We start from the raw sequence: 23,531 nt of genomic DNA, 5'->3' as shown, positions 1-23,531 counted from the left end.
GTGAAGGATGACGAAAAGACAGACAAAGAGAATAAGCTGGGTCTAGGTGCATCGTCGTTGCCTGGCTGAGACCACAGAACAGATCCAGACTGCAAGCTGAAGCTTTATTTTATAGCCAGAGGTAAACAAGGTAGTGGTCACCATAGTTACAATGTTCTTGTGAGTTTCACTTGTTTTGGCAGCACTTGCTGCACCTTCCACAGCCCATTAGCTACCCAGGAAGGATCTAGGGAGTATCATAAGGTCAAGCTTAATTATGCTAAGAGGGCTGTGCCCTCTAAGCTGGGACTTGTTTGTGGCTTTGCCAGCAGGTCAGTCCGAGGCTTACCTTATAACCACTCCCTACAATGAAGTACTCAAGGTAATGGAAAGCAAGAATCTGAAACTTAGATTTCTATATCCAGCAAGGCTATCTTTCAAAATAGTTAGTGAGCCAAAACCGGTTTGGCTCAATGGATGAGAGTCGTTCTGCGGACTGAAGGGTCCAAGGTCCGATTCCGGTCAGGGGCATGTGCATTGGTTGTGGGCACATCCTCGGCGGGGGGTGTGCAGGAGGCAGCTGGCTGATGTTTCTCTTTCATCAAGGTTTCTAGCTCTCTATCCCTCTCCCTTCCTCTCTGTAAAAGATCAATAAAATATATTTAAAAATAAATAAACAGCCGAAACCGGTTTGGCTCAGTGGATAGAGCGTCGGCCTGCGGACTGGAAGGTCCCGGATTTGATTCCAGTCAAGGGCATGTACCTGGGTTGTGGATACATCCCCAGTAGGGGGTGTGCAAGAGGCAGCTGATCGGTGTTTCTCTCTCATCGATGTTTCTAACTCTCTTCCTCTCTGTAAAAGATCAAAAAAATATATTTAAAAAAAAAGAAAAGAAAGAAAAACACTCTATTAAAACAAACAAATAAACAAAAACCAAAATAGATAGTGAAATAAAGAGCTTCCCAGACCAAAAAAAAAAAAAAAAAAAAGGCTAAAGGAGTACATCACCACCAAACCAGCATTATAAGAAATACTAAAGGGACTGCTGTAATGAAAAGAAGAAATAGAAAGAGAAAACTAGGCATACAGAATTACAATGGAAATAAATAATTACCTATCAATAATACCTTCAATGTAAATGGATTAAATGCTCCAATCAAAAGACAGAGGGTAGCTGAATGGATAAAAAAAAAAAAATATGACCCAACCATATGCTGTCTACTAGAGACCCATCTCAGAACAAAAGACACAAGATGAGAGTGAAGTGATGGGAAAAATTTTCTATGCAAATGGAAAAGAAAAAAAAGTAGCAATACTCATATCTGATAAAAATAGACTTTAAAATGGCCATCACAAAAGACAACAAAGTTCACTACAGAAAACTAAAGGGATCAGTCCAACAAGAAAATATAACTCTGTTAAACATATATGCACCCAATATAGGATCACCTAAATATACAACAAAACTTCTAGAGGACTATAAGGGAGAGATTGACAAAAATACAGTCATTGTAGAGGACTTTAACACCCCACTGATGTAAAGGATAGATCATCCAGACAAAAAAGTAACAAGAAAACAGTGACTCTAAATGACACATTGAATGAGATGTATTTAATTGGAATTTATAGAACATTTCACCCCAGAGCTGCAGAATATACATTATTTTCAAGTTCACATGGATCATTCATAAAGATAGAGGACATGTTAGGACACAAAACAAGTCTCTACAAATTCAAGAAGACTAAAGTCATATCAAGCATCTTCCCAGATCACAATGGCACGAAATTAGATATCAATTACAGTAAAAACAAAACAAAACAACAACACCCAAAACAATCAAACTCATGGAGGCTAAATAACATGTTATTAAACAATGAATGGGTTACCAATGATATCAAGAAAGAAATAAAAAACTTTCTGGAAACAAATGAAAATGGACACACAACCCAAAATTTCTGGGACACAGCAAAAGCAGCTTGGGAGGAAAGTTCACAGCACTACAGGCCTCCCTAAAAAACCCAGAAAAATTAATAATTAACTCTTTAACTCTACAACTTAAAGAACTAGAAAGAGAACAACCAGAAAAGCCCAGAATAAATAGAAAGATGGAAATAATAAAGATTAGAGCAGAAATAAATGACATAGAGACTAAACAAACAAACAAACAAAACAAAACACAACAACCCCACAATAAATCAATGAAACCAAAAGCTGGTCCTTTGAAAGGATAAACAAGATTGATAAACTATTAGCTAGACTCATCAAGAAACAAAGAGAGAGGAACCAAATAAATAAAATCAGAAAAGGAAGCAGAGAAGTAACAACTGTAGCTCCAGAAGTTGGAGAACACTGAGATCTTATCCTTGAGCTGCTGCCAAAGCTGCAGGGAGATGGTAGAGAAGACCAGGGCATCATTTAGCCACGGGATCACCGACTCCACTTTGTGCACATGGCTCACCTCCAGATGCTGGGAGCCCCACTCAAACATGGCTCCAGGGCCTTGGAGCACGGAGCCCCCATCTGGGCGTAAGTTCACGTGGAATTTGGCTGCAGGGTGTGCAGCTGGTACACAGTGAGACAGAGCTTGTTGAGGTTGATGTAGACCAGTGATTCCCAGAGTGGTCTATATCGACCCCCAGGGGTCTATGACAACCTGCAAGGGGTCTACGTCAAAAAAAAATTTGGGGGTCCATGAAATGAAAATGGGGGTCCACGATAGTGGATCTCAACATACACTGATAGTACCTATTTACTTACATCATATTATCTTATAATATAAAAACATATAAATTATTTATAAAAATACCTATGAAGTAAAAAATTTATTATATATGTTTATAAAATTGTGTAAGTTATAGGATAAAAACCTGCACATAATGATATACCAGTATCATCTTGTTACAAGCATACGCGCAGTAAACATTCTTGCCAATTTTTGTCTCAAAGCTTCGCGAACTTGCACCGACTTGTTCAATCCGTCACTCTATAAATATGAATGTGAGAAAAATACGTTCATTCGTTTCCTGAATCTTGAATAGGAAAGTGCTGAGAAAATATTTAAAAAAATATAAACTGATAGTTTATCATACAAATTATAGTGAATCAGTGTTATTTTGTTTGAGAATGCCGGAGAAAAGTAGGTACATTATTTTTTATTAAATTTTAATACTAAACTTCACTACAGTTAGAAATTTACAAAAAAATCAATATCAGGTAAGTAGGGGGTCTATCCAAAACCGAAAAACATGGCAAGGGGTCTACGGCACAAACAAGTTTGGGAACCTCTGATGTAGACGTTGACCAGCAAGACGGAGGGCAGGGCAGGGGTGAACATATGCACGAGGCCACTGGCGGCACTCTCAGGCTGAGTGAGGGTGGCCGGGTGGTCAGCCGGTTGCGAGCTCTGGTCAGTTGCAGCATCACAGCACCCATCAGCTTAAGGACCTCTGCTCCTGTCCTGAACTGGTAGCTCTCATCCCAGTTATTTGAGGACGTAAATGGCTTGGCTCACATGGTTCCTGGCATCCTGGATCTGCTGCAGCTTCCACAGCTTGTCTTCCCGGAAGGCAAAATACAGCATCTTCAGGTTCACATCCGCCTGGCTCAGCGTGTCCCCTTGCAGAGTCAGCACACCCTTCACCTGGTCTGTGCCACAGCTGCCCAGAATGAAGTTCTCTTGCTTGGCAGGCCCCTCCATGCCTGAGCCTGGCAGAGTCAAGCGAAGAGAGGCTTCCTTTAGGATGTCCTGTAGCTGCCTCAGCATGGCTGCACTTCGTTGTGCAGCAGCCAGCGGAATTCCTCCTCCGGCACTGCCCGCTCCACCGACTTCGGTGCCATCGCCACCGCTCGCTGTGCAGCTACTGTCCCCCGGAATATTCTCATGAACGGTCCTTCTATTAAGAGTTCTTCATCACAAGGTGTGTTGGTCAGACATTCGGTATCACAACGCAGTTTGATTGTCTTGGCGACAGCCTCAATATTATTTTTAAATTGGCAGAGGCAGCAGGCCAAATGGTTAGGTAAGATAAGTTTTTCTAATTCAAGAGTCATCATGAGAATGCTATCAATATTGTAAATGTCACTTGTGTTGTTCCCATGTCTAAATATTTTAATACTGGCAAATTAAAAAGATATGGATCTTGAACAGTCATCAGAAGATTATGATGGAGAATTAACTTATGTAATAACTGCATTCCATGCCAGGTCTGAAATGTTCCAAAGCTCACTTATGTGATTAAATTATAACCAAGATTTATATGTTGTAAGTCACATGTGTCAAACACAAGGCCCGCGGGCCAAATCCAGCCCGCCAGGCCTTGCAATGTGACCCGCACCGCGCTGTCATCACTGCACTCCGCTGTCAGTTTATGACATTGTCAGTTTATGACTGTTCAGTAAACCATTCGGCCCGAGATTTAGGCTGGATTTTAGATTTTGGCCCCTTCTCTGATTGAGTTCGACACCCCTATGTAAGTGATTGAAATGCATTCTTTTCAATAAATTCTATTTTATTGCAGGACAAGTCCAAATACTGGAGGGAAAGCAGGCCTTCGAATGAATCTTTACGCAATCCTCTCAAATTATTTCCACTGAGATGTAGTTTCTCAACCAAATGGTATGACTTCCATGTATCTTTACCGATGTAAGAAATAGCGTTTCCCTGCAAGTTTAAGACGGCGAAGGTACCATTGTAGGTGCTGGGCTCTGGTACTGGCACTCCGTGGAGCCTCTGCTTTGAGTCAAAACCAATACATGACAGTGTCCTATTATTGCAGGACCAGAGCTCACATATGTTCATGGTGGCATTCTGTTCAGTCACTGGAAGAACTGTCTCTGATGACTCTGGTTGCTGAATTATTGTAGCTTCCAGGTCAAACGATAGAACTGAGGCTATGACTTCAGAAAAAAATGGCTGCTGAACCTGAACAGGTTCTGGATGTTGAAGTGTCACCTCAGGGTGCTTTGGAGGAGCAATAGTCTGCTGCAGGGCGCAGCATCAGCCTCCAAAGTCTGTTCTGGAGTGATGGTGAGCTCCAGGTCTGAAGGTGGAAAGGTTGATTGCTGAGCCTGAACAGTCTCTGGCAGTAGAACTGTCACCTCAGGGTGCTTTGCAGGAGCTGTAGTCTGTGGTAGGGCTGTAGTACCAGTCTCCAAAGTAGATTCTGGAGTGATGGTGAGCTTCAGGTCCAAAGGTGGAAAGGTTGGCTGCTGAGCCTGAACAGGCTCTTGAAGTGGAAATGTCACCTCAGGGTGCTTTGGAGGAGCTGCAGTCTGCTTCAGGGCCGTAGCATCAGCCTCCGAAGTAGACAGAGTGGGGACTCCTGCTGGGATGTAGGTTGTTCTTTGGTAGACTTTGCTAGTACAATAGCAGATGGTGCAATCTTCTTAGGGGGCTTGGAAGTTATCAAAACCCCCAGGTCCACATCTTTAACACCGATAGGCAAGAGTTGATACTGAATTTCACGCCAATCTGAAAGTGAGTCAGTTGCCTTGTGATGAAGGTTGAACTTCAACATCCAAAGAGCATTTTGGAGGTTGATGTCGACCCTTCAGATGGATTTGAGAAGTTTGTATACTGGCAAGAGGCACGGGAAGTAGAACTGATCTCTTTGAAGATTGAACATATCCAGGATAGGGATGATACTTATTTTGAACTCTGTGGTGGTAGAACAAAAATTTCAAAGGCTCAGAGGACACTGTAGATTGAGATGAGGCTTCTTGTTGAGCTACAGCCTCCTGAGGGTTTAGAGAAAGTTCCATTTTCTCAGGGGCCTCTGAAGTACAGCTGAGGCATCATATTTGAGTGAAAGAAGTTCACGGTTTGCAGAAGGATTTTGCTGATCCCAAGACAGGGCTTAGTGGGCCCCAGGGGGATGGAGGTCAGATGGAGGTCAGCAGGAGGTCCATGGCCAACTCTGGAAGGGGAGCTGCCTGGACCTGCCACAGGAACAGAAACCGTGACAGGCAGAAGTCTGGGGCACAGGGAGCCACCAAAGCAGATGGGGCGAAGAGAGTGACCCAGGAGAATGGAGCACAGCGAGCAAACCCAAATAAATACTGGGGCACATCCAAGCAACCCAGACAAGTGGAATGCAAGTACATGCGCTGAGCAGGAGCCCAACAATTGGCAACGATTTCACAGTTGGCAGCCCTGTCATGCATGTGCCCCTTAGCAACCAAGCACCCCTCCCCCACCTCGGGTTTTAATCTTTATTATTCTTGGGCTGAAGTGACTATAGAAGAGTGAGCATTTACCCCCCAAATCACCAGGTCACCTGCCCAAAAGTAACTATCTTCCTCTGGGTCTCCGTCCCCACTCACAGTGAGGCAGGATTTGGCCTACACATTTGGGTGGCCCCAGAGCCCAGGCATGGTGGGATGTGGGAAGGAGGTGTAAATGAAGGTGGGGAGTCATGAGACACCACAGAGAGACGGAGAAAATCTCCTCCGGTACACATCTGCTATAATCTCATACTTGTAACGAGAGGGGAGAGGGAGGCTGGGCTTCGTCTGAATTTACAGGAGAATCCTAGGGCTGGAGGTACGGAAATGCCGTGGTTCTGCAGCCCCAACCCCACTCCTACTCCAAGAAGGCCCTCCGTCTCACTTAGAGCCGCTTACCCGCCCCCTCCTGCTACAAATTTCCGCCCCCCCCCCCCCCCCCCCCCGAAGTGCCTGAATCACTTAGAACGCGCCACTGAGGGCAGTGAGTCCCAGCTAACACCGCCCTGGGGCTTCTGGGAAATGTAGTCCACAGCCGGGAGCCGGTGGGCTTGGGCACGGGAGGCACTGGCGCAGGCCCAGACGAAGGCTACAGCGAGTCCTACGAGGCGCTGGGTAAGCCGAGGGGAACTCACCCTCGGGTGCTGTCTGGGCTACTGCCACAGTGCTGGGTCGCCGAAAGCCTCTGTGGGTGCAACCCTGAGGCCATGCGTGCAGGAGCCGGGAGGCGGGTTTGGTCAGTTTCTTTCCCAGAGATAGTCCCACCTCTGGTACACAGCCTGAGCTTTAGATGTGTGTTTTAAAGAATGTGTGTGTGTGTGTCTCTTGGCATCTGGCCTTGTGAACGGGCGCGTGTGTGTCACCGTGAGGGTTGCGGGTCCAACCTCGCCTCTCTGCTGTTGGTCACAGAAAGCTTGGGAGCCTGCCGGGACCGGTTTGGCTCAATGGATAGAGCGTCGGCTGGGGGCCTGAAGGGTCCCGGGTTCGATTCTGGTCAAGGGCATGTACCTTGGTTGCGGGCATATCCCCAGTAGGGGGTGTGCAAGAGGCAGCTGATCGATGACTCTCTCTCATCGATGTTTCTAACTCTCTATCTCTCTCCCTTCCTCTCTGTATAAAAATCAATAAAATATATTTAAAAAAAAAAAAGAAAAAAAAGAAAGCTTGGGAGCCTGATTGGTCACTGCAAGCAGCGCCGTGACAGGTTCGGTGGGAGATTGTGACTGTGTCTGTGACTGTCTTAACATGTGTTGGGTCTTAACATGTGTTGGGTGGTGTGGATGTGCGGGTCACTGTGACTGGGATTGTGGGGTGTCTGGGTGCAAGCCAGGCTGTATGAAGGTGGGTATATGTAATTCTGAGTATCTGGAGATGTGGATCTAATGGGTACCAGTGGAATATGTTTATGATGTTATGCCACCACCCACCTGTTCTATGGAATAAAGAATATGTTGCATCTTCTTGCAGCATCAGCTTTATTTAAATATTTGAACCAAAGATTTGAAATTTACCTGCCAAATAATTTTTAAGTATCGAGTCAACTGATTTTTTTTCCCATAAAAATGCAAGTCATAATCTTTTTAAAAATATGAAATGAATCTTTCGGTGCTGTGAGGAGTCGTTGGCAGATAAACGTGGGAGTCTTGGAATGAGGAAAGCACTTTATGCTTGGAAAGGCAGTGTGCCAAATAATAGCGAGCTTACAATGGTCAGTTGTTCTAGATTGTGGGTCAGACTTCATTAGTCCTACTTTTTGAAGAGAAAACCTTTGCTCATAAAGACAAAGAACCTGTGTGAGACCATGCAGAGTCCATCAGAGAATGACTTGCTTTACTTCAAATTATAAGACATGTTGCTCTTCCTCTTCCTTTTCTGAACAGTTTAATCCCAAAGATGGGCTCAGAGCAGAGTTTTGGAGCCTGAGCAGGATGAGGTGGGTGTTTATGCAGGGGGTAGGTGTTTATGCAGGGGGTGGCTTGGAGCAGGGTGGAAGGCTCCTAGAGGGCATTCCAAGTGGTGGAATGGACCAGCAAGGGGGTGTCAACCTGAGCAGTGTAAGGACTTCAGAATCTTGGGTGTTAGAGCCCAAATAGGGGTGTTGGAGCCCAAATAGGGGTGTTGGAGCCCACGTAGGGGTGTTGGAGCCCAAGTAGGGGTGTTGGAGACATAGAGGTAGTGTGTCAGAACCCAAGACCCATTCTCCCAGCTAATGAGTGGCTGCTACCTCTTACCAATTACAGCTTTCACCTCACTCTGGTCTGCCTTCATTATAGATCAGATTTATTGCAGTGCCAATCATAAAATTCCTCTTGCTTACCAGAGGAGAGCTCATCACAGCTTTTGGGAAGGACTTGGGGTTTCCCCTCTCACTTTCTAGTACTTTGTGCTATTTACATTGTGTGTTAAGTCATGTACTCTGCTCACTGTCCCTGGGACTTGAAAACTATGTCCATTAGCTGATGAGGACTCTGATAGAGCTTAAAGCAAATGCTTCAAGTTGCACCACCATCCTAACTCCAAAAAGGGTGTTCTGTTCAGGTTGTGGCAATATCCTGCCCTGCGCTATTTTCTTTGCTGCCATTTCTGGAGCTCATGGCTTTGTTCTCTTTTCCCATCTCCACCCTTCCCTGTTAGGGTGTTTGTCATTGGGCAATTTCTCCCTTTTATCTTTCTCCTTCCAAGTATCTACTGGCTTGTAAGATCCTTTTCTTTTTCTGTGATTTTTAAGTGCCTCATTTAAAAGGTCAAAATTGCTGGGTCGTCAAGGCTCTGTGGTTGAACAAGGAGGTCAGGGTTCAATTCTGGTTAGGTCCCATTCGGGAGTTGCAGGAGCTAGCCAACCAATGATTCTTTCTCATCATTGATGTTTCTCTCTCTCTCCCTCCCTCTCTGAAATCAATAAAAATATATTTAAAAAATAAAAAGGTCAAATATTGTAGAAAGTATAGAAACAAACAAAAGGCATTCCCATGGCACCCTCACCCCTTATTTTCCTGCTTCCAAAAGGCGATGACTCCCCATCCTCCAGTTTCTTAGGAAATTTAGTTCCGTGTTGCTAAATTATACGCTTTTGTGAACTCATCAGTTTTAGGTGTTAATGGCGACTGAATGTGAAAGATGAAGACTTCAGGTGTCTTACTCGCTCCCTTTCCTCTCATGCTGCCATTTCCTCAGAAGGGCTTTCAGTTGCTTTCCTGGGCTCTCAATCCTGCCTTGAGCATGGAACCTCCTCTCATCCATGCTCCAGGCCCACTGGCCCAGAGATCACTGCATCAGCCTTTTCCAAATAAACCTGAGGTCTTCAGCCAGGCTGCAGAAGGGTCATGGGCCTGGAGTAACACACCAGGTTCTAATCACACTGGATGTATGAATTCGGGTTCTTATATAACCGGTCAGGTAGTCCTGTTTCCAGCCCCTTCAGAACCTGGCACCTCGGACTCCTGAAATGGAAAGGTTTCTGTGCCTCCCTTTAGTTCAGGTTCATGCCTCCCAGAACTGCCTTTCCAAAATTGCACTGCTACATCTCCTCTCTGCTGTGCCCTGGTGAGTCTCCTTTTAGTGAGGTTTCAGGAAGGAGGGAGAATTTTCTCTGCTCTGCCCATTAAAGGAGGAATCATCTGTCCTTCAATGATTCATGATTCCCCATATACCTTCTTCCCATCTTGCTCCTATACAGTGATATTCATATATTTGTTCAATCACCTGGATGTCTACCGTGTGTAAGTGCTGGTCAGGCTACAATCCCTGACGCCTATACAGGAGGCTTTCAGTCTGGGGACAGGCAAGCACTGAGAAAGTCTAGCCAAGCAGAGTACCTGCATGGGGCCAGGGGTGTACAGAGGAAGGGCTCCTTCCCAAATTGGGCACCAGGGAAGGCTGCCCAGAGGGAGAGGTATCTGAACAGAGACCTCCTGAGTGGGAATTGGTCCAACCAAATGCATCTGTACCCTGACAAGACAACATGGAGAACCAGAGATAGTCACAGATCCTGGGCAATCAACCTCCCCTCTTATATCCTTCCATCCCTGCTCAGGGAGACTCTGGGCTTGTATTTCATTGGTATTCCCTGAATGTGAGGAAGGCAGGGCTCACCAAAGACTCAAAGGGTCTTCTTCCTGTAGGAAATGGGGTGGAAGATGTATGGGGCTTTACTTTGTGGTCAAGGCTGTGATCTGAAGTTCACTTTTCTTCCCTTTCCCCAAGTTTCTGAAGTCATTTTGAGTTCTTCGCTTCTTAAGCTGTAGCGCAGGCCACCTACCTCACCCACTCATCTGTCAGAACAGGAGGGGCACAGAAGATCCTATTCAAGGTCCAGGATACTAAAGGAGTTAAAATTCTAAGAAACTAGATTGACTCAACTTGTGTATTTATTGAATAAATCAACCTTGGGTAAAGAGAAGAGGACTGGTTTGGGGACAGAGGTTGGGCAGGTGAGGGAAGTTCCTGGGTCCTGTGGTTAGGGGAGGGGTCACTTGTAAAACTCATGCTCCTGCTCATCTTTCTTGATGACTGTCTTGTATGCTTTCTCGAAGTCCTTCGCCAGAACAATGTAACGGTTCTCTCGGACAGCTAGCATTCCACTCTGTAAGGGAGGAGAGTTAAATTGTACTCCCCGCACTCCCCACCCCTAGTGATGGTGGAGGAAGAGATGGCAGGGCCCACTACCCCAGGGAGGAAACAAGGGACAGGATTGCAATAGTGATCAGAAAGAAGAAGGATCTTCACCCCCTCCCAGCCTGGATCCAGAGAAAACCCTCACTCACCTCCTGACAGATAGAATTGATATCTGCTCCTGAAATCTTATCTGGCCTGGCCACATCTACAGCGGGAGTTAAGGAAACCAGTCCCTGCATGACGGGGCGAATGCCTGCAGCAGGAAGCCATCCGTGGGCTGTCTGTCACCACCACCCCTTCCAGAACTCTGGTGCCCCCCTGTAAATCTGGGTCATGGCGAAGGCAGAGGTGGAGGTGAAGATCCAGTCCCCATTCTGAACTGTGGCCCTTCCCTCACTTCCAGAGCAGGATACAATCTTCCAAGTCAACCTCCTCAGAGAGATTCATCTTGCTGGTGATAGTGGAGAAAATCAATCTCTTCTGGCGGCGGTCAGGGAGTGGGAATTCAATTTTACGGTCAAGGCGTCCTGGCCGCAGCAGGGCAGGATCCAGGGTGTCTGCTCTGTTCGTTGCCATGATCACCTGGCATTGGAAACAGGCTGGCTCAGACCTCTCCCTACCACCCTCCTTCCCACCAAAACTGCCCCCTCACATGCCAGCCCTACCTTCCCCACTCTCATACCACACCTCCCCTTGTTCACCCCAAACCCCGAACCTTGACATTGACGTTCTGGTCGAATCCATCCATTTGATTTAGCAGCTCCAGCAGGATTCTCTGAACCTCCCTGTCAGCTGGAGTATGCGACACAGTTAGTCCAGGGCACTATGTACGACAGGCCTGTCCAGACCCCAGACCCTATTTGGGTAACACTCACCCCCCGTCTGGGCATCAAATCTTTTGGTGGCGATGGCATCGATCTCATCTATGAAGATGATGGCAGGTGCGTTCTCCTTGGCCAGGCGGAACACGTCCCGGACCATGCGGGGCCCCTCACCCAGGTACTTCTGTACAAACTCTGAGCCCACGACCCGGATAAATGCAGCTGACAGTAGGATGACAACGGTTAGATGCGGATGGGCCTCTTGTAGGGCCATTCTGCTTTAAGTGAAACTGGGAATCCCCTCCTTTGGATGCCCACTCGAAGTAGCCATGTTATCTTCTTACCCTGGACTGGGTCCCAGATCCAGCGTCAAGGACTAGCCAGCTGCTTGCATCCCATAACCACCCAGTAGCACAAGTTATGAACCCTGTGCACAGATGTGTTGTTTTTTTTGTCCAACTTTTAACTACCAGGACATTATAAAAACAAATGCATCTGTGCCTCAATGTATCTATGGAGAAAAGCTAGAGATATGCATGGACCAAGACACAGGAAAAAAAAAAAAAATCTGATTTCTAGAGCGCTTGAAAGATCAGTAAGAAAACACGTAGGTTGCCATACACAAAGGAATCACACTTCCTCACCATGGGCTCCGACTTCCCCTTTGCAATAAGGGCCCACAGGCCCATCTTCTGACATAGACAACTAGCAACGGGGTTGAAAACAGGTTTGTTCTGGGCCCCTCCTTTCTAATTTGTTTCCATTGTTAAAATGTGAAGTTGCAGCCCCCATTCTCTGTCCTTATTCCGTTAGCTGTTCTCTTCATGAATTTAGCACCACGTGACATAACCTATTCACTTAATTGTTCCAGAGCTTCCCCAACTAAGATACCACCTCCATGACCATGAGGAATGGAGACTCTACTCTGTTCACTGCCATGTTTCCAGCACCTACCACCCAGCTTAGCACATTTTAGGTGCTCAGTAAGTATTAACTAAATGATTGAGTTATAAGTGTTTAGTTCTTTTTCTCCAGCAAGGCTGGGAGCTTCTCTGAGGCAGGGGACAAGTCTGACTTATTGTCGTATCCCAGCACAAGGCATTGGAGAGCAGAAGTCAAATGAACTGTTAAGCAAATGAATAATCTTGATAATGGCTAACATTCACTGCCTACTTACTATATGCCAGGTAAGCTTCTAGAAGCTTTACATTGACTTCATCCTCTGAACCACCCAGGAGAATAGGAGATGGGAGTCACAAAGAGGTTAACTTACTGAGTAGTTACATAAACTAGCTTACATAAGTAGCTGCAGGGAAGCCAGATTTCAAACCCCGCAGTCTGGTCCAAAAAACCCACTGCTAACCCACTGCTCTCTACTGCTGCCTGCCTCGCATGTATGAAGATTTTAAGATGTGCTGAACCTTGTCTTTAGGCTTTATAAATAGCAATACATTGATTTCCAGACATTCTGCCTGGAACCTACAGAAATACATTTGTAAACAACCACAATATATACAGTGTCCAAAAAAATTTATACACACTTTAGCAGCTGACAACTCATTTAATTTTCACTCCTTTTCAGATTTAACTGATTTGAAATAATGGATGAAGCCAAACTAAGCTTTGAACAAAGAAAATTTATCCTAAGGTGCCATTATACTGGTTTTTTTTTGTTTGTTTGTTGGGGGGGGGGGGATACATAAAAGATAAAATTTATGGTACAAAACCAGCAACAGTCAACGAACTGCGGGCACACAAATATTGAATGAAATGATTCTTGATGTTCACATTATCAGTAGTGCCTGGACTATCAGAATAGTCATCAGTTTAAAAACAGGACATTGACAAAAAAATAAATAAATAAATATATATGCATTTCTATAGATTCTTTTCAATTTTGTAAATGACTGTATGTTAATAAACACTGACTTTATAATCATTCAAACTGTGCATACATTTTTGGGGGACACCTTATATGTATGTGTGTGTGCACATGTGTGTGAAACAAGTTTCTCAAAACAGTATGACATCTTCCTATCTATACTAATAAAACAGTAATATGCTGATTAGACCAGGAGACCTTCCAGACATCCTTCTAAACAAAGCCATGGTGGTAGGGCTGAAGCAGAGGCTATTAGGGGAGATCAGGCTGGCAGTGGGGGGCAGTTGGGGGCGAGCAGGCTGGCAGGAGGGGCAGTTGGAGGTGATCAGGCCAGCAGGGGAGATAGTTGGAGGTGATCAGGTTGGTGGTGGTGGGGGAGGGGGGGAGTTACGGGTGATCAGGCCATCAGGCAGAGTGGTTAGGGGCAATCAGGCAGGCAGGCAGGCAGGTGAGTGGTTAGGAGCCAGAGGTCCTGGACTGTGATATAGATATCCCATTGCAAGATGGGATCGGGCCTTAACCAGCAGTCGGACATCCCTTGAGGGGTCCCAGATTGGAGAGGGTCCAGGCCCGGCTGAGTGATTATGAATTTGTGCACCAGGCCACTAGTATGGGATAAACTCTTACATCTTCTGTTCTGTTTCATTGTTTAAAATGCTGGTTGCAACCCATGAATTGGAATTCCTAATGGGTCACACCCACTATAATAAAACACTGACTTATTTTATTAATTTTCACATTAATGCTGTGGAGTTTTCTGTTAGATGAGGAAATTGAGGCATGTGGTAAAGTCACCTGTCCAAGACTGCACAGCAGTGACTAAGAAGCACAATAACATGTGCTCTAAATCAGTGTGCTGTGCCATTTCCTGGGGAGGATGAGAGAGCAGAGACAGATGGGAAAAGCCCAGAAGGTCAGAGTTTGAGGGAGGGACCAGCAGCTCACCAGTGGTGTGATGAGCCACGGCCTTTGCCAACATGGTCTTCCCACAGCCGGGTGGGCCGTACATAAGGACGCCTCGGGGAGGATCAATACCGATCTGAAATGCAGACGTGGAGAAGGATGAGCCAGGGAATCCTGTAGGGCCTCTTCCTTCCCTGACCCTCCAGTTCCTCACCTGCTTGTAGAGCTCAAAGTGTGTAAGCGGGAGCTCCACAGCCTCCCGCACCTCCTGCTTCTGGATATCCATGCCCCCGATGTCTGCATACATCACATCTGGCTTCTGGTCTGGTGGGAGAGCAGAGCTGGGACCCCCAGCCTGGTGCACAGGGTCCTCTCAGCCTCCCACCCAGGCTCCCCCTCACCTGAGGTGAGCATCATGATACTGCTGTCCGCTTCAGGGGGCAGCACATCCACCAGGGCGTTGCTGTGCTTGTGGAGAGCCACCGAGGCATTGGGCTTGAGCAGCTCCCGGTCAATGGTGCTCAGGATGCGCACATAGTAATTGGATCCTGTGGGACGAAGACGGAAAGGGAGAAGGGAAAAAGAGAAGTGCCATGGCTGCTCCCCCACCTCTAGCCTGCCTCCTTCAGTTTGTTCCCCATGTTCACACAGACCCCGTGACCAGCAACCTCCTAGGAACCCTCCCCTCCCCCGCCCCACCCCGGATTTCCTTTGTATATCTCTCACCTACTGTGTCCATATGTGTTCACATCTCCCCACAAAACTGTGCTTCTCCTCCTGGATCTGTCTCAGGCAAGCCCCAGTCCTAGTCACCAGCAAGAGCCCTAAGCTTCATCCTGAGCTTTTCTCCTCTTCCCTCCCTAGCCCATCAGTCACTATGACCCTCTACCCATCTCTCTTCTCTTTCCCTGGATCCTGCCCTGTTTCAGTCCTCCCAACTAGATCTCTGTACCAGACTCTTTCCTGTCACTCAGACTTCTCTCACCTCTCCAGTCCACTTTGTACATTGATGGTGGTGATGTATACATCTCTTTCCAGACTCAACCTTTCTCCTGATCTTCAGACTTGGCTGTCCAGTAGCCACCCAGGCCCTTCCTGTGACCGCACTCACTGTCTCCTTCTAAATCTACTCCTCTGACCATGTTGCCACTTCAGGGAGAGCCTCACTGTCCCCCTAGATCCAAAGGTCAAAGACACATTATGGGTCTCTCCCTCCCTCACTACCTCACTATCAGCCCATCAGTCCAATTCCAGGCCCAATCACACTTTTCCCTACAACCTTTGTAAGAACATGGCTTGGTCCAGAGGAGCAGTGGCCAGAAGTAAGAAAGCCGAATAAGATACAGAGACAATGACCATTATGAAGGCCTGGACCTGTGTTAATAACAGCAGCTACTGTATACTGAGTCCTTCCAGAACCCAATCTCTTACCATTTCACCCATGGTTTCAAAGTGCAGGTCCTAACCCAGAAGTGGTCGTGAAATCAATTCAGAGAGTCATGACCAGAACATGGTTTTAAATAAAAGACTAGAACAGGATGGAAAGGCAATTAGAGTATGTCACTCATTAAAAGGCTACATATCATTTGGTCAAACTTTTACTATATAAATTACACATATACAGAGGGAAAGAATGTAAAATCTAGTTCCATGTTTGCATCAGACTCAAACAAAATACCCTGAAAAACACCATTACACTCTCTTGCTTTGTTTTCTGTTGTACAACCCTAGCAGTTCCGGGCACATGCCAGTAAATGAGGTGTCCCCACCCCCCCATACCTGTGGTGGAGCCCACGATGGCTGTGTTCTGATCCACAGCCTCCAGAAACTGCCCGATAACCAGTGGGATGCTCTGGATTCGCTTCACCTCCTCCTGGGCATGGAGGAATTCCTTCTTCAGGTTCTTCTGCTCGTCCTTGATGTACTCTTCCTGCACTTCCAGGAACTCCAGCTCTTGCTGCAGCTTCTGTGAGCAGGAAGGGGAGAGGAGGGAGGGGATGGCTCTAGGCCTTGCTGAGCCAGGGAGAGTGGAAGGTGGTGGGGTATTGGACATGGGCCCTGTGCAGGGTCTGGGTTGGGGTTGAATGTACCTTGTAGCGGCTGTACAGGTCCTCCAGGTCCTCAGGCTCAGGCCCCAGGAAGGACAGGCCAGTCTGGGGCCGGGTCACTGACAGGGCTGGGATCTCATCCTGGACCACGGTGGGAAACACAGGTTGGAAGAAGAGTCTCCGCATGAAAAAATCTGATTTGACCATGAAGTCTCTCATTCCCTAGCTGGCTCCTGACATCATTCAGCCCCGCTAAACGGAGCTGGAAACTTCCATCACCTTTGTAGGACCTTTACGTCAACAAGCCTCCCAAACAGATATTCTGCTACCATATGCCACTTGTAACATGTCCCCAGTGTCACCCAACTGGGGCCTAAATGTCTCACCAACTCCTTATCAGACTCAAATGCCCTCCAGCCCCCCTCAACAGGTTCCTAACGTCACATGGCTCTCACACAGGCTAACTCACCATGCCTTCAAATAGTTCTGGAATTACCGTTACCCCCCAAAGACCCCTCGTGTCACAGACCCCCAACTCACATGAATTAGTCATGTCATTCAGCCCCCCGCTAGGCCCCAAATGTCCGTGGGCCAGACCACAGCTCTTGATTAGCCCTCCACCGCCAGTCAAGCCGGAACATCAGTCACACCCAGGCCGGCCTCGGGCACCATCCAGCCCCCAGCAGAGTCCCGCACGTCACTCAACACCTCCAGCCCCGAGCCACCTCCAGCCCCGCCGGCCCCGAATGCCCATAGGCACTGCCGGCTGGATCTCTAAGTCACTCAATCCCTGGCCCCGCTTTCCGAGCCTTTCTCTCCGCCTAACATCGCTGGGCCACCCAGGCCTCGGAACGGCTCCAAACTTGCCACTGAGGGCCCCGAAACCGCCCCGACTCGGGCGGGACCCCTGCGGTCACTCGGCACCTCGCTCAGATCAGTGTCGCCCTGTCCCCGCGAGCCAGTCCCCCCGGACCTGAGCTTTCTCCAACAGGATGCCTATCTCCTCCATGGTGACCGAGCCCGCCGGTGTGAGGCCCGGCCAGATCCAGTCACCGCTTCCGCTGCCGCCACCGGAAGGGGCGGGCAGAGGTGGATTGTGGGAAACGTAGTCTAAGGCGCCACCGGGCGGGTGGACGGAGGGGAAGGAGGGCCTGGCCCCGGGCTCCGCCCCCAGGCGCCGCGCGCTCTCTGGCCTCGGGCGTGGCGGCGGGCGGTGCGCGTGCGCAGCAGCCTGTGGGGCCCACGGGCGGTGGCCCAGTCGCTCTCGGGGTGGAAGAGCTTCACAGGAATCTGCCCGGGGGGTTAGTCTCTTCGCCCAGTTTTGGTGGCGGGGCCGGTGAGACGGCTTCCTTCCGGAGCTCCACGCGGGCTGCGCGGGAGGGATGTCTGCGGAGGGGCGAGGAGGCCCGGCTCGCCCTCCGTGTGCCCCGGGCGCAGACCCCGCTCAGGGAGCGGTGCGGAGTGTGCCCTGGCGGGAGGGCCGAAGGCGAGGCAGCGGCCCAGGAGTTGGGTCCCGCAGGTGTTAAAATAGGAAGTGTGGACGAAAGGATCAACATGCTGACCTGACAAGCTCTGGGGAGGCCTGCGTGGCCGTCTTCCAAACTCAGAGACCTATTTCAGACCACAAAAGGTGGTCTGAAAATTAAATATTTACTGCAAACAGGTTATAGTGGGTAATCATGTCCTAGACCACATGTGTCAAACACAAGGCCCGCGGGCCAAATCCAGCCCGCCAGGCCTTGCAATGTGGCCCGCACCGCGCTGTCATCACTGCACTCCGCTGTCAGTTTATGACATTGTCAGTTTATGACTGTTCAGTAAACCATTCGGCCCGCGATTTAGGCTGGATTTTAGATTTTGGCCCCTTCTCTGATTGAGTTCGACACCCCTATCCTAGACTGATATTTTTCCTGACAAAGATCAAGTTAGATCTTTCCTGAGCCCATTTGCCTTTTTGCCTCTAAGATAACATATCTGTGAAATGTCTGGGTAAATTGTAACTTCTCCTTTTCTGGAGCCACTGGGGCACAACCTGACGTGGTGGGAGCCAGGACAGATATCACAAATTCCTTCATTATCATGATAATTGTTCCTGTACCCACCTAAGCAGGTTTCCATCATTTTACTTTTTATTCAATCCCACCGCTTTGCTTTCTCCCGCCTCCTTAATCACCAACGAATTTCATGAAACCCACCTATGTCTCTCCTTAGATCGCAATGTATACAGATGTAACCCGCCATTTTTTGGAGCCTTATCTCAATTCATTGAAGTTCTGCTTCCCGGCACATGTTGACAGTTTGGCTCAAATAAACTCACTAAAATTCTTTACAGGTTTCAATGGGTTTATTTTTTCATTAACAGAAGGAAGGAGGAAAAGAGAAAGCAAGGGTCCAAAATGGAGTCGTTTTTGCTAGGCCAGTTACCAAGCAAAAACTTAGTAGCTAACCTAATTGCAGTTTTAGCTTCCCCCAGGAGTGGAATTTTAATCCTGATCCACACTTGGGAGGTATCTCCCTAAGACCCCTGCCCACCTCCAAACGGGAAGGTATCCTGGCCTGAAAGAGTCTGCTCTTTTAACTTCTTATTCCCACCCTCTGTCTGCCTATTCAAACCTTCCACCTCACCTGAGTGCCCTTCTAGCTGCTAGATAGGATGCTGCCCAATTCACAGATCGCTAATAAAGCCAATTAGATAAACAAACTTACTGGGTGAATTTTGTTCTTTACCTTGGGAACTGCAGCCCTATGCTAGGTCTTATTGTTAGGGCACAAAATAGAATATTGGGGACTAGCTATGGTTATGGGAAATATCATGCTCTGTTAACCACGATTGCCCAGTGTTGGTTAAAGAAAGGTCATTCTGACCTGGCTGGGAGTTGTACACTCCCGGGACCTGGGAGTCAACCTTGGAATCATTCTCACTCAAGAACGGCCTATTATGGAAAGATTAACAGCCTTGTTGCCCAAACAATGGAGTTCTGCCCCAGCCTGCATAGCCCACTTCCCCATGCCTGTAATTCGTACTTGCCCCGTGTAATCCTTGTCCTACTCCATATAAGCAATTGGTTTATGGAGGGCCTGGGGAGGGATGCAGAGCAGATTTTTGTGGATGACCTGCTGTTCTCCCATGCCTTCCATGCCGGCAGTATTGGAATAAACACTCATATGTGATTCAACCCTGTCTCCACTTAATTGACTCAAGTAGTGACAGGCAGAACCCATTAATTTTCCTGGTACATTCTGAGCATCAACTAATTGAATCTTGATATTGTTTCCTGTTTTTCAAAGAAGGAAACAGACTTAGAGCCCTGAAGCCACTTGCCAGTCACAAAGGCCAGATCATGGGGCCCCAAATCTGTCCCCAAAGCCTGTGCTTTTGGCTCCAGGGATACACTCACCATCACACCAGCTACAGTTATTAATCCAGGTACACCTGCGAGACACTGGGTTTGGTTCTAGACCACCACAATAAAGCAAATATCGAAATAAAGCAAGTAACATGATTTTTTTTTGGTTTCCAGGTGCCTATAAAAGTTTATATTTATATGTAGTTAAGTTTATTATGTCCAAGAAATGTACATACATAATTAAAACAATATTACTAAAAATGCTAATCATCATCTGAGCCTTCCTCGAGACTTAATCTCTTTGCTGGTGGAGGTCTTGCCTCCATGTTCAGGGCAGAAACTGATCAGGGTTTTGGCTGCTGAAGGTTGGGGTAGCTGTGGCAATTTCTTAAAATAAGACAACAATGCAATTTGCCACATCAATTGACTTCACAGATGATGTCTCTGTAACATGCCATATTTTGTAACAGCATTTGAAAGTGACCCACAGTAGAACTTTCAAAATTGGAGTCATTCCTCTCAAATCCTGTCACTTTTATTAACTAAATTTATATAATATTCTAAATCCTCTGTTGTCATTTCAACAATTTTCACTTCATCTTCACCAGCGGTAGACATGCGACTTTTCCTTACACTTAAACATTTAGAAGCTATTGTACAGTTATTAATTGACCTAATATTAGTGTTGTATCCGGGAATGGGGAGGTTCAAGGACAGAGAGAGAGGTTGGGGAACAGCTGGTCGGTGAAGCAATCAGAACATACACAACATTTATCAGAACACACACATTTATCACGTAAGTTCACCATCCATATGGGCGCAGTTTATGGTGCCTCAAAACAATTACAATACTAATGTCAAAAAGCACCGATTACAGATTACCATAAATATAATAATAATGAAAAAGTTTGAAATATTGAATTACCAAGGTGTGACAGAGACACAAGTGAGCAAATGCTGTTGGAGAAATGGTGCTGATTGACTTGCTCCAGGAAAGGTTGCCACAACTGAAAGTAATATCTGTCCCAACCTGCCTGTGTGTTCTGGCCAATGGACTCCCAGCGGGCTCCCCCTCCTGTTCTGGGGCCCTGGTGTCTCCCTCCTCAGCCTGCAATTGCCAAGCAGGCCAGAGCTGCCTCCAGGGAGGGCAAACACACAAGCCAGGGATGGGTAGCCTGCCTAAGGTGCAAGGCCACCATGGACACCCCTGCGTTCCCTGCTTGGGCAGCGTCTCCGGGTGAATCTGCTGAGACCCTGAGCTGGCAGCAGTGTTGGAGGCTCCCCGGTGTCTGCAAAGTTGACTCAGTGCCGTGTGTCATAGGAAACTAGTAGTAAGAAGAGCCACCACCCGCTGCTGCAGTCATCATTGGATGGCAAGGTGGCCCTAACTCTTGAGTGCTAGCCATGGTGACGAGTAATGTGTGGAGAATAAATAGTGTGACCTCAAAAAAAAAGCAATATCTGTGAGACACAGTAAAACAAAGCACAATAAAAATGAGGTGTACCTGTAAACTGTATTGAAGTATAAATAGAGACATGTACAATTTGTAGTTTATATTTCAATGATTCACACACAAAGTGAATACACCAAACAATCAGTACTCAGATCAAGACACCAAACATTAGCAGCCCCCAGAATTCTTGCACATGCTCTCTTTCTGCCACCCACCTCCTCTGAAAGCTATCACTTCCCTGATTTCTAACTGGATGGATTACTTGGGTCTGTTTTGAACTCTCTATAGGCCTGTATAGTGTGTATTGTATATCTGGCTTCCTTTACTTACTATTATGTTTCCAAAATTCATATTTTGTATAGGAATAGTTCTCTCATTTTCACTTATGTCTGGTTTCCATACAAAATATGCCTAAAATGGAATAGTTTTAATTAAATAAAATTTTTATTAAAAAAAAAAGGAATAGTTTCCAGTTTGGAGTTATCCTGGTGCTATAAATATTCTAATACATTTCTTTGATGAACATGTGGGAATATATTCAAGATTGCTGGTCATAAGGCAGGTATGTGTTTAACTTTAGTGAATACTGTCAAACTATACTAACTTACACTATCACCCAATTGTGCATACATTTAATATTGTCTGTCTTACAATTTTTTTCCATTCTGGTGGATGTATTGTGAGTTGTCACACCAGGCACCATTTAATTCTAGCCAGGCAATTTTCAAGCCATGACTTATGAATTCTTAAAACACTCTCAGAAGTAGGTATGCTTTTTCTTATTTCTCAGATAAGGAAATTAAGGCTCAGACAGAGGAAAGCAATTTCTACTAAGTCACAAAGAAAATTGGTGGCTCCTACTCAGTGCCAGCCTTATGCTGAGGGAACTGAAAGATTAATCAGATCTGATTCCTGCCTTTGTTGTTTAAGGTCCTAGTATTTTATTTCCACAAAAAAAGGAAAACAACAATGAAAACAAATGCTTCCTTTTTTTCTCTGCATTGAGAACTCTTCTTTTGTTTTTGCATTGAGAGCTCTTAGTTCTGTCTTCCAGGTCTCTACCCAAAAGGCATCTCAGATTTCTACTTCAGGTTTAGACCTATCACTTCACAGGGAATCCACCATTTTCCTCCTTGCCTCCCATTCCTCATCTTCCCAGTTTCCAGGCTTCAGACTCAAACCTATGCAAGAGGTTTGCCTTTTTGCAACCAAGCCCAGTCAAATCATCACAAAGTTCTCTCTTCCCCTTTGGCAATGACAAATCAATGTATCCCTCTGGACTTACTGTGAAAATAATAATAAATAACCACTTCTGAAACACTGACTACCGTGTTTCCCCGAAAATAAGACCTACTTACAGGTTTCCTTCTGAGTGGTATATAAGGCATCCCCCCTCCCCCGAAAATAAGGCCCCCCCCTAGGCTAAACATGAGAGATTTGGTCGACTGATTCTGAAAGAAATGGAGTCACAAGAAATTCACCAGGAAATTCAGGAATTGGGTTGTTATGATGATGTTCCAGAAGATGATGACATGATTGTCATTGAATAAATGAGTAAATTCTTGATACTGTAGGATTCACAGTTTGTCTGGTTTGTGTTGACAACTACCATACTACCGTACTGTATACAGGTAATAAATTTCCTTTATTTTCATTTAACAATAAATGTGTATCGTATTCTTCTTCATGGAAAAATAAGACATCCCCCCTGAAAATAAGACCTAGCGCACCTTTGGGAGCAAAAATTAATATAAGACACTGTCTTATTTTCGGGGAAACAGGGTTTATACCTAGTTCGTCATCTCATTTCATACAACCACCTTAGGAAGTGGATAGTAAAAGTAATCAACATTTATACAGGGTTCTTACCTTATGACAGGGCATCCTAACTTAATCTCAGATTAAAGTGGGATTTGAAGAGGAAAATCTTGTTTTCCTATTTTTCAGGTCCTGTATGAGAAATGAGGCTCAGAGAGGTAAAGTCACTTGCCCAAGATCATGACAAGCAAGTAAATGACAGAGCTGGGATTCAAATCCAGAGCCTGAGCTCTTAACTTCAAATAATAATTATTGCTTAGATCAGCGTTTTTCAACCGCTGTTCCGTGTGCCGCGAGATGTTGCCTGGTGTGCCATAGGTGCAGACAAGACAAGAATTTTATAATTTTTCACTATTTTGTTTACTTAATATTTCATAATAAAGTAATTATAAAATACTTTCTTTGTGTTTATTTGATTCTTATTCAAGAGAATTACTTTAT

At 46.3% G+C, this 23,531-nt stretch overlaps 1 protein-coding gene and 1 pseudogene across 2 annotated transcripts; both read right to left on the bottom strand.

The window, feature by feature from the left end:
* Positions 1-1,629: 1,629 nt before the first annotated feature.
* LOC311610276 (protein rogdi homolog) lies at positions 1,630-4,241 on the bottom strand (annotated as a pseudogene). The gene is made up of 2 exons: positions 3,277-4,241; positions 1,630-2,585 (listed from the first exon to the last, which is right to left on the bottom strand). The product of its transcript is annotated as a protein rogdi homolog (transcript).
* Positions 4,242-10,552: 6,311 nt separating this feature from the next.
* PSMC4 (proteasome 26S subunit, ATPase 4) lies at positions 10,553-17,559 on the bottom strand. The gene is made up of 11 exons (XM_084861329.1): positions 17,445-17,559; positions 16,514-16,612; positions 16,203-16,389; positions 14,825-14,971; positions 14,638-14,747; positions 14,466-14,559; positions 11,693-11,860; positions 11,533-11,609; positions 11,231-11,399; positions 10,967-11,022; positions 10,553-10,785 (listed from the first exon to the last, which is right to left on the bottom strand). The coding sequence occupies exons 1-11, from the start codon at positions 17,478-17,480 to the stop codon at positions 10,672-10,674; spliced, it is 1,257 nt and encodes a 418-aa protein (XP_084717455.1). The 5' UTR covers positions 17,481-17,559; the 3' UTR covers positions 10,553-10,671.
* Between the last annotated feature and the right edge of the window lie 5,972 nt (positions 17,560-23,531).

The sequence above is a fragment of the Pipistrellus hanaki genome (genome assembly GCF_964339955.1).
Source record: "Pipistrellus hanaki genome assembly, chromosome: 15".
Classification (NCBI taxonomy): Eukaryota; Metazoa; Chordata; class Mammalia; order Chiroptera; family Vespertilionidae; genus Pipistrellus; species Pipistrellus hanaki.
Note: the sequence above shows the minus strand (reverse complement) of the source record. Positions and strands in the feature narration are given on the sequence as shown.

Bases quoted from the DNA above. Each gene is read 5' to 3' on its own strand.
- PSMC4 (XM_084861329.1), bottom strand. From the start codon at position 17,480: ATGGAGGAGATAGGCATCCTGTTGGAGAAAGCTCAG. The intron at 14,972-16,202 runs GTATGGGGGGGT...TTCGTCCCACAG, and splicing joins CATCGTGGGCTCCACCACAG to GATCCAATTACTATGTGCGC. The intron at 11,610-11,692 runs GTGAGTGTTACC...CGCATACTCCAG, and splicing joins ATTTGATGCCCAGACGGGGG to CTGACAGGGAGGTTCAGAGA.